The sequence below is a fragment of the Pundamilia nyererei genome, unplaced genomic scaffold (genome assembly GCF_000239375.1).
Source record: "Pundamilia nyererei isolate P.nyererei 1_Seehausen unplaced genomic scaffold, PunNye1.0 scaffold00231, whole genome shotgun sequence".
In the NCBI taxonomy this organism is placed as follows: Eukaryota; Metazoa; Chordata; class Actinopteri; order Cichliformes; family Cichlidae; genus Pundamilia; species Pundamilia nyererei.
The window spans coordinates 478,404-494,713 of record NW_005187632.1 but is presented as its reverse complement, the minus strand read 5'-3'; the positions used below and the strand labels follow the sequence as shown (position 1 = coordinate 494,713).

The window sequence follows — 16,310 nt, the reverse complement described above, 5'->3', positions numbered from 1 at the left end:
CAGTCAACACCCCTGGCTAAACCCAGCTGAGGACTTCTAACAGTGTCAACACACCTATCATTGTGAGAAAGTCCAAGTGGAACTGAATTCATGTGTGAAAATGACTAATTTACCGTGACGCTTTTGCCTGAGATGCTGCTAGTTTTGCTGAGAGCAGAGCCTGCAGCAGTGGTGGAGGGGGCTCCACCGGTGTGGTGAGCCTGCGTCACAACACCACGCTGTCAAACTGATTTCAAATTTCAAAACTGTCAGACACTTGAGGACATTTATCAGGTCTCTCATTTCCCTGGGGTGGCGCAAGTCTTTCTTCACAGTCTAATTCATAAATGGAATACATTCAATTTTCTACCTCTAGATTTTACAGATTTTATGAAAATTCTTGGAACTGTATTAAAAATAAAAACAAAAAACATGTACACATGTATTCATAGCTTTTTTTAGTATAATGATGCTACGAGGTTAACACCTATTTTCTGTTTCTTCCATAATTCTTTGCAGAACCTTTTAAGCTCCATCAGGTTGATAGGGACGCATTGCCCAAGGAAGAGCCAAGTAACAAACAGGAAGCTTAAAAAAAGTCTTTCTGTAAATAACGCAGGGCTGGCCAACTCCAGGCCTTGATGGATGGTGTCCTGCAGGTTTTAGACGTGTCCTTGATCCAACACAGCTGAATCAAATGACTAAATGACCTCCTCAACACGTCCTGAAGTTCTCCAGATTCAGGTGTGTTGACCCAGGGGGATATCTAAAACCTGCAGGACACCGGCCCTCGAGGCCTGGAGTTGCCCACCCCTGAAATAAAGCTAAGCTGAGGTGAAAACATCACCATTTACCAGGATAAATGCAAAGTTGCTTTTTGAAGAAACCCCCTTTACCATGCTGAAACTGTCAAACATGACTCTTAACTTTCATTGACTGTGTCACAGAACTATTTTATTACATGAAAACATGTCTTCAAAGTGTGATTTGAAGTGGCTGATGGCACACATTTCTCACAACACACAAAAAAAGCAGAATAAACAAAAAAAAAGAGAGTTACTGTCCCCATCTGTAAAGTCTTTAAGTCCAGTAGAGAAGAACAACAAAGGTTCTAAAAGCTGGATTCAAACCAAGTTCTTGCCTTCGGCAGAACTTGGTTTTGTAGGCAGACAGAAGACATCTGTCGGATCGGATCATGAAAATCTTTGTAAAGATGCAAACCCCTGTTGGATACCAGCCAGTGTAAGGGATGCTATGTGACTGAATTACAGAGAAACTTCCAACAGATCTGAGGTCAGAGCTGCAGAAAGGCCAGCCTTAACAGTGCAGATCATTTCAGCAGGTACAGAGTTTTTAAGCACAATCCTCCGAAAACTTACCCAGCACCCACGGCAGAATCATCCACTCCACAATGGTGGGTGGGGGTCCCTGCATGTGCAGGTTGGTGCGGGCGATGTGCTGCGAGGCCAGCAGCAGTAAGAAGAGAAAGGTCAGGTAGGATGCCGTGTGACAGATGAACTTGATGAAAGGCTTCTTAATGAAACTTCCCAGAGCACTCTTTGGAGCCAACAGGTAGATCTGAGGAGGATGGAGAGAGGGAGATGGACGGGGGGAGAATGGAAAAAGAAAGGATTTCAGTAAGAGCACAAAAGAAGAAGGAGAGGCAAGATAAGAGGGAGCCTGCTTTGTTATTAAATGAACTTTAATGACCAAAAAAATAAATTAAAATAAAATCAGCCGATGGAAGTGGCTTGAAGGCATAAAAACACAGGACTGAATGTCTGCAGAGACGTGACTCTCAAAGCAGAGCAACACAAACAAGAAATTTGACATTATGTAACAATTAATGAGTACAAAAAACATCACCTCAGATGCTTGTTGATGCCTTAAACTGATTTTGTCCTCTCAAATATTGTTCTTTCCCCCTCAATTTCAGCTCAACAGGGAAGAAAAAGAAGAAGATGTATGTAAGTCGATAAATGTCCATGCTCAGCCACCGTCACCTCGTGTTTCATCTGTCAGCGCTGTTATTGTTATCGCTGGCGTTATTGCCGTTATGATGCTTGTTTACTTGCTCTGCTCGTCTACTTGCTGCTGGCAACCTCGGCACACTGAGTCACGCCAGTGATGCTTTTTAACTCGAACTGAGTCGCACGTCGACAGACTCAGAAACAATAAGGCCGAAAGAGAGCGAGAGGGAGAGAGAGGTGTGTTTAAATACACAATTAAAACATTAATAACTAACCCCACTGCGGCACCACTCTGATTATTGATATGTAAGCACTTTATGTTAATTATCTCACTCACATCAGCAAAAACATGCAGTGTAAATAACCTCAATTAAGACCAAATTACATGTCGGAGTTTTTGAAGACACCACAAAGGTCACAGTAATAAACGAGAGGAAAGAGGTGCAAATATTTTCCCCTTTTCTAATTATTCTTCCTTCTTAAGCTTTATAGAAAGACAGAAAAGTAAACTAACATTAAAAATGAGCTAACAGCATTCATCTAAGAAGGAAGAAAATTTTTAAGAAAGCCTGTAAGATGGCTCCGAGCTTCCAGACCAGTTATTGGGTTTAACAGAGTTATGTTGAAAATGTATCCCTGAAATGTGCTGCAAACAAGTGTTTTACTTTTCTTTGGCTTTATGTGGGGAATCAGGAAACAAGAGCCAGTATGTAAGTTGACTTGTATTTTGGAAAACTGTGCCCTTTAACTGTCATGTGACTCTTCATTTTAGAACCGCCCATCATTCCTGCCAGGCTGTGAAAAGCAGCAGCACATGGCAGTGAAGGCAAGCACCAATTTTCTTTACAAAGCTGTCTTTGGCTCGTCAAAGTACAAATATCTAAAGCAATTAATTCTCCTGAAGATATCAAGTTTGTTTTTCCCTCTTGACTGACTTGTGGTTTGGTCCCTTTGCCTCAGATCTCCTCCTTGTTTGCATATCTATTGAGTTTCCTGCTGCTTCTTGAATGTGTCAATAAATCATTTAAAGTATTCCTGGAGTTCAGAGCAGTAACCCGGACGACCAAAGAGATATAATCTCTCCAGCGTATCCTGGTTCTATCTAGGGGCCTCCCAGAACATCTTCCCCAGGAGGCTTCCTAATCAGATGCCTGAACCACCTCAACTGGCTCCCTTAATGTGGAGGAGTAGCAGCCCAACTCTGAGTTCTCCCAAATAAAAATAAACTCTTCCCCCCTCCAGGAGGCATCAAAACCTGGAGAAATCTCATATCTGCTGCTGATCTTGTACTTCTTCCACCTTCGATTGCTGCATGGTTGACAAACCCCTGCTTCGGTCAGATAGACCCATGCAGCATGTTGGAGATTAGCCCACCTGGACCCTACAGAGTCATCAGGTGCTCATCAATTAAATGCTCGCCAAGATCCATGACCCAGGAATGGAAATGAATGTGCAGTTTTGTACAGAATTTTGGTTATTTATTTTAAAATGGCCTGCATTTGTATAGCGCTTTACTCAGTCCCTAAGGACTCCAAAGCGCTTTACACTACATTCAGTCATCCACCCATTCACACACAGGTAATGGCAAGCTACGTTGTAGCCACAGCTGCCCTGGGGCGCACTGACAGAGGCGAGGCTGCGCCACCGGGCCCTCTGACCACCACCAGTAGGCAAACTTGGGGTTAGTATCTTGCCCAAGGATATTTGGCACGCAGCCAGGATGCAGCCTGGGATCGAACCACCGACCTTCTGATTAGTGGCTGACCTGCTCTGCCACCTGAGCTACAGCCACCCCATGTTTAGAGAAATGTTTCTCAATTTCTCTAAACTCAAAGGTTTTAAAGATGAACAAAAGCAGATCTTCATCTGCATCCCAGCATTAATGACTCAGCAAGTTAACACATTGGCTCATAAGTTGGCTCAAGTTCATCTGTGTGTATTTAGTTGGCTCATATTACTGCAGTACCGACAGCATAAATAGACATTTTTCTGAAACGAAATCCTTTAAAACATAAAATGACCAGATTAAATATATAACACAGTCCGTATGTCTGTGACATCTGTTAACTTCCAGGTCCTCTTCAAAACCTTATTTCTTATTTTCCATCGTCCTTCAGTCAGTAAACCGTAACTTTGGTCTAATTACTACCTGAAAACAGTTTGAAAAAGCAGCAGTTTGGTTGCATCAGCTCTTTGACTTTATTACCCTATATTTCTTCTTTTCCCCATGTCATTGATTTCTTGTCTTTCTCCTTTCTAGGGTAATGATCATTTTGTCAGTTCCTCTTCTCGTCTGTCTTTCCACTTCTCCTGCCATTTATCTCTCACCTTCTTCATTTATTTTCTCTAATTCCCTCTTCCTCCTTTGAACTTTCCTGAATCTCAATATTTCCATTTTTCTAAATTCCTTTCCAATCTAGATTTTCATCTTCTCTTCCTGCCTTGCTTCTTGAAATCTCGATCCCCCATCTATTGTCATCTTTTTAGAAAGAAAGAAGGTGTAATTTATTGGTCCCCGTGGGGAAATTCCTCTCTGCATTTTAACCCATTCACTCAGTGAAGCAGTGGGCAGCCATTGGGCGCCCGGGGAGCAGTGTATAAGGACGGTACCTTGCTCAGGGGTACCTCAGGGTAGCTGTTCAGGGGAATCGAACCCCCGACCTTCCGATCACGGGGCCACCACTCTACCTACTGAGCTATCCCTGCCCATCCTTCACCCACTTTCTTCAAATCTATATACTCCATCCTCCTGCACCCTCCCATTATTCTTTTTTCCTTACCAATGAGAAGACCGGGAACAAGAGTCCGATGATAAAACAGGTGACCAGTTTAACCGCCCAGTGTCGTCTCCTCCAACCCGGGAAGCCATCATACCACAGTGTGGCCAGCAGCTGCTGGCAGTTTGGCTGTGCCACAAACTGGAAAGAGAACAACAGGGAGAGGAAATGCAGTTTAGTATTTGTGAAAAAGCTCTGAAAAGCCCTTTTAAACGTAGTTCATTAATCATACAGAGGCTTTTTTTTTTGTGGGGGTGGGGGTGGGGGGGGTACACTTTTAAAAAATGTGATCACCCTGACTGCTTAATAAGTTCATGGAAACATTTGCCTCTGCCTGCTCAGTGGTGTTTATTTTGATGCTGATGCCATTACCAAATTATCTCCTCCTTCTTCACTTCATTCATTTTTTCTTAACTCCAGGAGGCTGCGGCCCTTTCATCTTTTCTCCCTCTTCTATCATTCCATCTATATGTAATTAAATCATTTTGTTATTCACAGTCACACATTCCCGATAGAGTAAAACACGAGTGGCTCTTAGCGTGTCCTTTATTAGTAGTAGTCGGATATCAGAGTGAACTGTCATCTTGTTAAGGTCCATTTCCATCTCGACTGTGACATTGACTCCTCTGACTGATTTCTACTGGGATTGGGATTTGATTTCCCCTAACCAATCACAAAAGAACAAGGTATCCACCTGAAGCTAATGTGATTAAACTCGACACTGCTGCACAGCAATGCAAACATACAGTTTTTCCCCCAGGGATTTAGAAGCAAAGAACAAAGTACAGTAAAAAGAAAAATAGGTCTTCAAACGAGGTTGCTGGTAAACACGTAGGAGATAACCTTTGCAGATAATTTTCCAGGGTTTTTAGAATCCTTATCTTGTTGTATCCACTGGTGCATCAGTGGATTAAGCCAGGCACAGGAATTAATTAATAACTGAAACCTTTTAAGACTTAATACCGGACAGTTAAGGACACTCAAACAGACCAGACTCACGTCTTTGACAGCCAGAGAGCAGAAAAAAAAAATCAGAACAACTGAGTCATTCAGCTACACAACATACATTCATACAGACGTGGCAGAAGCTCAAACTTAGGCATATAGACATAGCCAAGAAGTTTAAACTGAGAATCAGAACGAAGAAGAAAAGTTATTCTGAATGCACAACATGTCAAACCTTGAGGCAAATGTACTGCAGCAGGAGAAGACCACACCGGGCATCACAGCTAAAATAGGAAAAGGAGGGTACAGTTCATCCAGGCTCAACAAAAATGGACAATAAGAGTTTGGAAAACGTTCTCTGGTCTGATGAGTCTCGATTTCTGCTGCGACATTCAGGTAGTAGGATCACAATTTTGTGTAAACAACATGATAGCGTGGATCAATCCTGCTTTGTCTGAACACCATTATACCACCAGGGTGCTGCATGTGGTGTCGTGGCGTTGGGGATGTTTTCTTGGCACAACTGGATTTTTTTGTAACTACCACACCCTACCCCAGTTGTTGCTGCCCATGTCCATCCCTTTGCTACCACAGTGTATGCATCCACTGATGGTTTCTTCCAGCAGGATAGCACACCATGTCACAAAGCTCAAATAATCTCAAACCGGTTTCTTGAACATGACACAGAGCCTTGTAGAAGCCTTCTTCAAAAAAGTCCTGTTACATTCAAAAATAAAAGCCCCAGCTACGTTTTAAGGAATAAACACACACACACACACACACACACACACACGCACACACGCACACACACACACACACACACAAAGAAACTAGTCCTAATGGCTTTTTAGCAGCAGGAATCCCAGCAAGGACTGTTCTTTTCTGCCTAACTACAGTGCATCACAAGATCAGCACCATGGACAGCTCTTTCCACACTCTATACTACAGGATGCTGAAATGTTTGAAGCAAAGCTGGTAAAAATTCAGACAGTCTCATAAAAAGAGCTTATGTTTAGTTATAGACAGTGCAGATACAATGCGCCAGGATCAATTATCTCCAAGCCCACACTTACAGAAAAAAACACAAGGAAGTGAAGAAATCTGCAGTTATCACCAAATGTTCAGCTGTCAAAAGTTGCAGAAGATAATTTTTGACTGACAGTTTCAGGTGTCATCCTGTTTTGTTTTTTTTCCTGTTCCTGTTTTTCAGTTTTCCTCTTCAATCTATGAAATGTTTGGTTCATAACAGTTTCCCGTCCTTGTGTGAAGGTGGATGTGCCAAATTGAGCTGGATGTTTATTTAGCTCATTTATCTAAAAGGATGTTTGTTTAAAGGAGAAAAACATTATTAACATTCTCTTATACAGATACAAAGACACACAGACATGACTCGAGGTGATTGATAACCTTCAGTCTCTGAAGCCTTTTCAGAGTATGAGAGTAATTTACAGTCCTGGGATTTTTACCAAGATTAAAACTAATCATCGAAAAGCAGAAATGAGAAGGGAGGAAGTAAATAAATTGAAAGGTACTGAATGAAGAAAGGAAGAAAATGAAAGAGAAAAAGGGCCTGGCAAGAACAAGGAAGCAGAGGAAGAGAGAAGAAAAGAAAAAGGGGGACACAATGGGAGAAAGAAAATAAGAGGAAAAGTCAGACAGGAAGGAAAGAGGAATGGTTCTTGGTGACTCAGAGGGCACCTGAAGGTCTGATGGGGACAAACAGCCTTTGGCGTAATGCCAACAGTATTAGGGGTTGAACTGTAATGAGATGTAAATGGAAAAAACAGAGGAGCTACAAACCTGTCAGTGCTGAAAGTAACCTTTGGTTTGTCATAAAAGCTCACAGAGGAAGATAAAGCCTCCCCAGATTTACCCGTATGATGCTTGCTGTGGAGCATTTCTAAGTGTAAAGATTACACATGATTCCTTTGTCAGGACTCATGTCACCATTTTAATGGAAACAAAAAGGTTCACATTGTTTGCAGGGTTAGTGTATGTCGACAAGCAGCAGCAATTGCTACATGTTTTTTACATTGTTGAATTATTGTTTAAATCACCAAGATAAATACTACATATTAATGCTATGGAGCATAAGAGTATGCAAAGTTCTGACTAACTGTATGGATTTCAGCTTATTGACTGTTGCTGTGATTTGGACCTATTTAGATAAAGCTTTAAATGTGATGTACAACACAAATAAGAATAGGAAGATTTTCTGATTTTTCCTTTTCCCACCAACTTAGCATGTTTTGTTTTCTTCCACCCCTCAATTTCTTTCACCTCTTTGTTAAATCAGTTGTCTTTGCTACATCCCATTCTCAGTGTTTTCTTTTTCTCCTCTGTTCTACATCACTGAGCTTCTTTTCGTTGTCATCTTGTGTATTTTCTTTTTCATTATATGACCCCCAATCCTCTTTACTTCTCCCCTTCTATACATTGCATCTCTTCTCAACTGATTCTCCACCTCCTCTGAGTTTGGTCTCCACTCCCGTCCTTCTCACTTTGTATTTGCTCGCTTGTCTTTCTTTTCTGCTCAGTCGCATTTCTTCTCCTCACCCCTTCTTCCTTACCCTATCCTCCCCTCAGCTCCAGCATGGTGTCCTGTTTCCATGGCAGCAGTATGCTAATGAGCTAGTTGATCTTTTGGCTTCACTAAACTACAGCAGTCTGCTCCTTTCTCTTCTTTCCTGTTTTGCTGTTGATAAATATGCTTGTCATGGTTTACTGTTGACACAAAAACACTTGCTGACGTAACAGCACCATTTGAGATGGCCTCTAGACCAATCAGAAAGTCAGAGCAGATCAGGAAGGAGAAACCTAAGAAGCAAACAGATCTCAGGCATAACTCTGTTTTTGGGATATATAGAACAACGTGAGACATCACTGAAATAACTTATAAACTCACAATGAATCAGAATAAATTACACAACACTCTGGAAAAGCTGGGGTGGTGGGTGGTATAATTTCATCATCAGCGGTCAGTCAGCCAGTAGCATGAAGATGATAGAAATACATTGTCTGGATCCAGGCAGTGAATGGTAAATGACTGTGGTGGGCGATGACTCGGGTCAGCTGAACTGGGGACACAAATGACATCATTTTCCGGTCTGAACCTACATTAGGTTAAGAGATCTACATTTTACTTGCATCAACATTGAGACATGGATGAGTGGCAAATTCCAGACAGTCAAACTCCTACTGAAGTGGAACAAATGAGAATAGTGGCAATTTATGCCATGATGATCAGTTTATTCTATTCTATTTATAATAAAAATTCTATTCTATTTAGCAATATTCCCACAGATATTCTCTTTTGATATATTATTCTTTTTTATCTTTAGAAAAAAAAAGGTGGCTAGGTTGATTTAAAAAACATGCAGCAGCATCATTCATCATTTTCAATATATCTTTAACATGTCGTCATGATAGGAATCTTTTTTACTTCCTAACGATCTCTTTTCTTTTTGAATGAAGAATAAAATGGTTAAAATACATGTTTACCTAAAATTGATTGTAATTTGGCCAAATTGCACTAGCAGAAGGGTGTTAATAAAGTAAGAATTAAATGGTCATGTTATATAACTTATAACATGTGGTGGTACCACTATAAAGCTTAGCTGTCGTGTGCTCTGGAATATATTGTTAGCTTAGTAACTTGTCAGACGCAGCAGCTGAGACACCGGCTCTGTATTAATATCAGGCCTCCAGCTTGATACATTTTCTTGAAATACTGACAAAAAAGGAAGCAGGCACCATCAGTTTTTTTAGTAATTTAGTATTGCCCCCAAAACCAGACTGTTAATATGGCCCAAATGTAACTGCCAGCTCTGGGACCCGTTTTTTTATTCCACTGTACAAGTTAATAATTTTCTAAATTTAACTGATCCAGAATCCAATTTGCAAAATAAACTATCACATATTACAAAATACGAGCAATGGAGAACACAAACAGCTGATATATTCACCCGACTGCCAAAACCTATAGTATACATTTAAAATGAGCTCATGTTTAATGGCAAACAGCAACCACACATCGATACTTATCAGGTTTTGCTGTCTTGTACTGAAATTCCTTTTGTCTCACACTCTCCGTCTTTCATGCTAGCACTGGAAAAGTGTCACTGCGCCACCATGATGAATTTCCAGTCCAACTTAAATTGATTACCACGGTCTCTCTCCGGCAGCGCTTTGCCTCCTTCTCCCAGCAGGCTGGGTCAGTGGTGTGAAAACTGCAGAGGATAAAGTCTTAAACTTAATCTCAGTGTGCCTGCAGCAAAGAAACCACACTCTTTCATGCTAATCCAATAGCAGCTTTACATAACACACAGTACTTTTACTGGTCGGGGCAAGAGAGAGTTGTCTGAAAATGACTTTAAGGGATGTAAACATGGGGGTGTTTCCTGTAGAAATAATTTAGCGACCAATCCAGGGAAAAAAACCCAACAAAAAAACCAAAGCAAATCTAGCCAATGTAAAATTTCTAATTTTAAAACGCCACATCTTCAGTGTTTTGAGAAATATACAGATGTTTCCATGGTGAAATGTGCGGGAAAAATTGAGAGGTGGGAAATTTTGGACTTGGATATAATAAAATCTAATGGGCAACAGGGGGCAGCATTTCTCGATTAAAAAAAATAAGTCTAAATGTATGCCGTGCCAAGCCACTACCAATATGAGTGCGCAGCTGGGTGTCTGTAAAAATGTCAAATCTAAATGTGAAAAACAACCTGTCTTCCTGACTTACGATGCTCACTACAGGCCAGATCTTTCTGGAAGATCATCAAAAGATCAAGTTACATCGCTCAAAACATTTAAGAGAACTCAGGAGACCGTTGATCTCAGTATAACACAAAGTCAGTAAACCATCAGGTATATTAGTCTGTCTACTTAGAAACCATAAATCATTGTGAATCCAGTTCAGCTGCTTTTGTGCAAATGAAAGTGGAAACAAGTGCACTGAAGAAGCAACACTAAAACACACACAAATCACAAATGGGATGATTTCTGGAGGTGGTGGCCATGGACCATGGCTCTCTCCTTATCCCTCCTGGATAATTTTTATTACATCCTAAATCTGATCAGTTTAGTGTTTGTGTCTAAAGTGAAGAACAGAAGGTTCTGACAAGACAATGGCTCAGGCCACAAAATAAGATATTAAAAATATATATTGTATTTGCTTCTTGTGGGCCCAGATCTGCAGCATTAACTAAGCAGTTTTTATTTTATTTCAGGGGGGCAGAAACCAAAGCTTCCAGGAAACTTTACTTAAGCACAGGAACAATGTGCAAACTCCAAACAGAAGGCGTCTCGTGCTAAGAGACAACAGTCTCAGTACTGAATCACTGAGCTGCTTAACTAAACTATAAGAGTGTATTAAAAAAAAGTTACACTGAAGGCTTATTTTACTTATTAGTATCATAAAATATCATTTTAAACCTCAAAGTTACTGCTGCAAAACAAAATGCTTCAAAGGCACTTTAATCTGTAAACTGAACGACTGTTTTCTTAGATCATTTCTTGTATAATGACCACACAATATCTTCTAATCCCTCAAAGCATCAACACAATGTAACAACAAAGATTCAAATTTCCCCCCAAAAAAGAAGTAAAGTCAGCGCTGATCAGGCCTTTTTGTCACTGTATGTATTTTATGCCAGGTTTATATCGGGACAGCTTGTTTATCAGGATTTCACTGTCTCTATTCTTTCATAAAACATTTAAAGACCTGAACAGAGATTAAAAACAAAAAACAACTCACGCCCACGCAGCAACACATGCACCCACAGCCGCACACAATAACAACAGCAAGAAAAATATACCATGAAATCTGCACTGCTGGCAGCCCACTGAGTTTCAAACGACATTAGCAAAGTGAATGGAGAAAAATGCAGGAATGAATCACAGAGACGAGCATTAATAGTGAATTACAGGGAAGCGCAGTGGCCAGTTAAGACTCATGTTAGATAAGCATTCCTTATTAAAAGTCTTCATTCCTGTTAGCTGTGATGATAAGGACACAGACTATGAAAAGAAAAAAAAAAAGTATTTTCATCACTAATAAATGCACCGAGTCATCCAGCAGATACTCCAGGGAGCTGGCACAGACAAGGAAATTAGCAGAGTGTGAAACCAGGCTCTCCAAAAAGGACCCAAACTCCTTTTTATTAAACTCCTCGCAGAGAGAGGCTCGGTCGAGTTGTGATGACTCATGTTAACCTGCTGAAAGGAGCAGCAGCCTGGAGTGCTGCGAGATGAATAGGCTTTTACATTATTTGCATTTCCGCTTGTTCAGGAAGCCTCTGCGGGTTACGTGATGGGCACAGCAACCGTTATACAAGAATTCAAACTTGACTTCTGTGTCCTACTTTAGCCCACAGATGAAAGATCTGGCAAATGTGCCGAAGCACTATCTAGAAATGCTCTGAATCTTTTAGTCATGTACATTACTTGTCCTCACTTTCCTTTAAAGCTCCCTTGATGGCTGGCAGCATGTTCTTCTACTTTGTTCATCTATTTTGTTCTTTCCCTGAGTGGGTCTGTGTTCATTGATTGGTTAATTTGTTGGCACACCTGTGCTGATGCAAACAGGACCAGCGTGCAAGAGATCAGCACCTCTTATGTGACCTGAGGAAAGGAACACGAAGAAGTGGTTCTCAAACTTTTTCCTGACATGGACAACTTGTGACTTCAGCCTCAGTCACATAGACCTAGAGACCGATTAGAGACCCACTATAGGCCCATCAGTTACTAGGGAAAATTGTGTAATTCCAAATTGGTTGGTGTGTGATTAGGCACAAACTGGCTACCAAAGCTTTACATTAAACGTAATTCCACAAGCACTGTGTTAGTGAAATGCGGTGAACTGGTCACGCTCCAAAGACTCCTCTGGGATCCTTTAAAATCCAAATGTAAGAAAAAAAGTCTCAGCCAATGCAAAAGCAGCTGAGCTAACCAGTTCATTGTTATCACACCCTCAACATGTTTGGGTTACTGCTTTTACACACGCTACCATCCAGCTAATACAATTTCAGTTGTCAGTTTAGTCACACAGGTCTACAGACTAGTCGGCAAAGCCATAGTAACCTCTTACTTCTAAGGAAGAATATGTTTTCATAACGTGTTGATGAGCGGTTCCCGGAAATTGCTGGGAGTTGCTAAGTGAAATTAGTCACTAAGAAGTATGGATTATAACAACTTGTCTGCAAACACTCACCAACTACTTGCCAAGTGGTAGTAAAACTAAAAAGTGTGTTTCCAGACAAGTCTTTGTCTTCCATGTGAACCGCAGGCAGCCAATCCCTTTTTTTCTTTACTAATATAAACCAAAGAAATCTTAAGATGTTTTTTCAGTGCAGCACTGCACTGAAAAAACATCTTTGCAACTAATTTCTCTTAGCAACTTCCAGCAACCAGTTGCCAAGGGACCCGGGTTGCACATTTAGTTTGAGTGGTCTGCTGAGCAGTCTGTAGGTCAGTGTGACTAAACTGAGGGCACAGAGACTAAATATAAACCAGCCACAAAAAGTAAAAAAAACACAGCTAAACTAAATAATGACAGTGGGAAAAGACCCACTGGTAACCACATAACAAAGTAATCTGTGGAAAAATTATATATATGTAGATAGGGAACACAAACAAATGGAGGACTCACAGTGAGAGATAACTATTAAAGGGACAGAAGAAAAACTGAAAACATGGCAACGTTTACTTCTGATGTCATTATTTTTTGTTGTTTCTTTACTTCTGTTACTTATTACTGGGGTCCCACTTATGCTGATGCTGGGAAATAAGAACTCCTGGCTACTTGAATCACAGCTAAGTTATATAACCAGACAAAGCAAAATAGGCCTCCTAAAAAATTCAGCCCGCATTAAGGAAACACAATGTATGACTGGCTGCTTGTGTTTTTTAGTGCAGGTTGCTGATGCTTGTGGAGATGTTTGGTAATAAACACAACTTGAAGAACATTTATAAATGATTCAGCTCTCATCTTCCTTTCAGTAACATACCTAGGAAAGTAATTTCCACTGAGAATCCTCTGCTCACTGCAGCTCAGACTCTTTCATACTGAATAAAGCAACGTCGTATTTTTGACCAATGCAGGGAAGAATCACACAGTCATTAATGAAGCAAGATGTTTCTTCTCATCTTTCCACAATTGTTTTTTTCCGCATTTCTAACCCATAGTTGATAAAAGAATGTAAATATGGGCTGATTATGCCCAATTTTATAGTGTTTAAGATCATTTAATCATTATTAGGAAATACAGATAATACACTCAAACTGCAGATGTATTGAAGACATAATGCAGATTTTGTAGCTGTTAAACAACACCCATAAATAAATAAATCCATAACGTTAATAGTCGCTAAACAAAAACCATTCTCCTACACTGTAGTATCATTTTGATCCACTCTGCAATACCATCTATCTGACTGATAAGAGCTTCATTTAGCATCATGTCAAACATGCTACTTATGCAGAAAAAGCATTACTGAAACACAGTGAGATTATCTCGACAGAGAACAGAACAAAAACACAGCATCCAATGAAGAGCTTTGAATGTCCTTCAAGAAGCCTGGAGAAGTATTCCTGAAGACTGAAGTTCAGGCTAAGAATAAAGGTTTTCATATTAAACACTGATTTTAAAGCTTGTTAAAAATCCACAAACTCTGTTTTGTCCTCTATACTGTATTTTCTTGTATATTTGCACATTTCAATAAACTGCTTAAACTATTTCCCATTTTCCCAGCAAAATATAACAAATATCTCTGTGAAACCATCTTCTATCTGACTGCTTCTCCCCACAAACACTGCTGGTACTTCAAATGATAGTAAACATCCTCTAATAAATGACATTGTTGCCCACCTGCATGTAGCCAGGCTGCCGTACACAAGCTACCAAATCTTTATATCAAACTTTGTTCTCCAAGCACTGCGACTACAGGGAAATGTAGTCAGTGGTCCAAAGAGTCCTGCCGTGTCGTCAATATCAAAGTGCGATAATGATTTTCAGCCAGTGCAAAAGATGCTGAGCTAACCAGTTCATTCTCCACCCCCCACCACACACACACACACACGCTTGGGTCACCGCACTTCCTCCTGCTTCTGACACTAAATGGCAATCTGCTACACAAACTACTTTCCAGCTAATACAATTTCTGGGCATTTTGCCTCAACCGCTAAACCACTAAGAAATATGTTAACCGCTGCTACACAGCAGCAGTTAATTCAATTTCTCTACAGCCTGATGTAATCTAAACAAAGCAATACACTAACTCAAAGCCATGCTAACACTAATTCATTTTGGCTGTCCACATGCTTGTGATCCATATGCAAATACCCTAAAGCCCTTGTGTGCGTCTGTGTGCTCCGTGAAGCTGATTCATGTATTCATATTTGATCTGACGTGCTAGGCCTTTCTTCTGTTAATCCTCTCTGATTTCTTTTTTTATTTTGTCTTTTAGAAAAAGAAATCTCTCTCTGTCACACTTTCTTCCTTTCCATCGATCTCTCTGGCTCTCCTTTCTCTCCACCCACTCAAACTGCCCTTCTTTCTTACACTGCTTTCAAATTATTCCCTTCAGTTCAGCAATGGAGCATCGTGCAGTCATTTTTGGATCACAGAAACTCGGCACTGTAAGCTGCTTTCTCAAAAACTTCAAGAAATGTATTAATTAATAACTACTACAGTTAAAATGTTTTTGTTTTATTTCTTATATTCTTTAGATTTATCTATAATAAATCTATCTATAATTAACTTTAATATCCAACAGGTTGTAGGCAAACAGCATGGGACAAGTTTAGGGTCAGATTGCACTTCAGTCAAATGTTAAACAAGCTCAGATTCATTCACCTCTCAGCTTCAACTTTTTTTATATAGCACATCTAGAACAACAATAGTTAACCAGGGTGCTTTACAGCTTCGGGTAGCAATAAGCCAATGACAATAAAGATAAGAGAAAACACTAGAATAAGATAATATAAAATACAATAAAACAGGGATGCTCCGAGATGTCTCAACACAAACTAAAAGCAAGAGAAAACGGTTTGAGTTTTGAGAAGGACTTGAAAGTCTCTAAATGACTGAACACATCTGATGTTCCGAAGTAGGCTTTTCCATAGGACCGAGCCTATAGCCAAAAAGGTCCCATCCCCTCCATTTCTTTAGCCCGGGAACATTGAGTCATCTGATTATACGACCTTTGTGGGGTCTTGTAGCTGGGGTGTGGATAATTAAAAGCTCAGATAAATAAGGAGGGGCAAGCCCATTCAAAGCCTTAAAAACAAGCCATACAATCTTAAAATTCGTTCTAAAAAGGGGCAGGAAGCCAGCGAAGAGGGGATAAAACTGGAGTAACGTGCTCTCACTTTTGTCCTGGCAAGAAGCCGAGCAGTCGCATGTTGTACATATACAGAATTCATATGGTTACTGTAGTTTGACGTTAGCCAACTGTCCGAGTTGATAAAAACTTGTTTGAGGACACAGCTAATCAGTTGATCAAATTTAAAACCACTGTTAAAAATGAAACCAAAATGCTCTGTAAAATGTCAAAATCAAGTCCGAAGTTTCAAAGTTTCAAATAAAAGTTCTTGTACTGTAAGTGTTTTGGCCTCACAGGATGCTTCTTGTATTCAG

The 16,310-nt window shown here is 40.2% G+C and overlaps 1 protein-coding gene across 1 annotated transcript in view; it reads right to left on the bottom strand.

Moving 5' to 3' along the window:
- Positions 1 to 16,310, bottom strand: part of trpc5a (transient receptor potential cation channel, subfamily C, member 5a) — a 91,228-nt gene that overhangs the window by 44,423 nt on the left and 30,495 nt on the right. Inside the window, exons 6-7 of the mRNA XM_005748851.2 lie at positions 4,730 to 4,867; positions 1,359 to 1,557 (exon numbers count right to left, since the gene is read on the bottom strand). Coding sequence (XP_005748908.1) covers positions 1,359 to 1,557; positions 4,730 to 4,867 — 337 coding nt within the window. The remainder of the gene's footprint in view (positions 1 to 1,358; positions 1,558 to 4,729; positions 4,868 to 16,310) is intronic.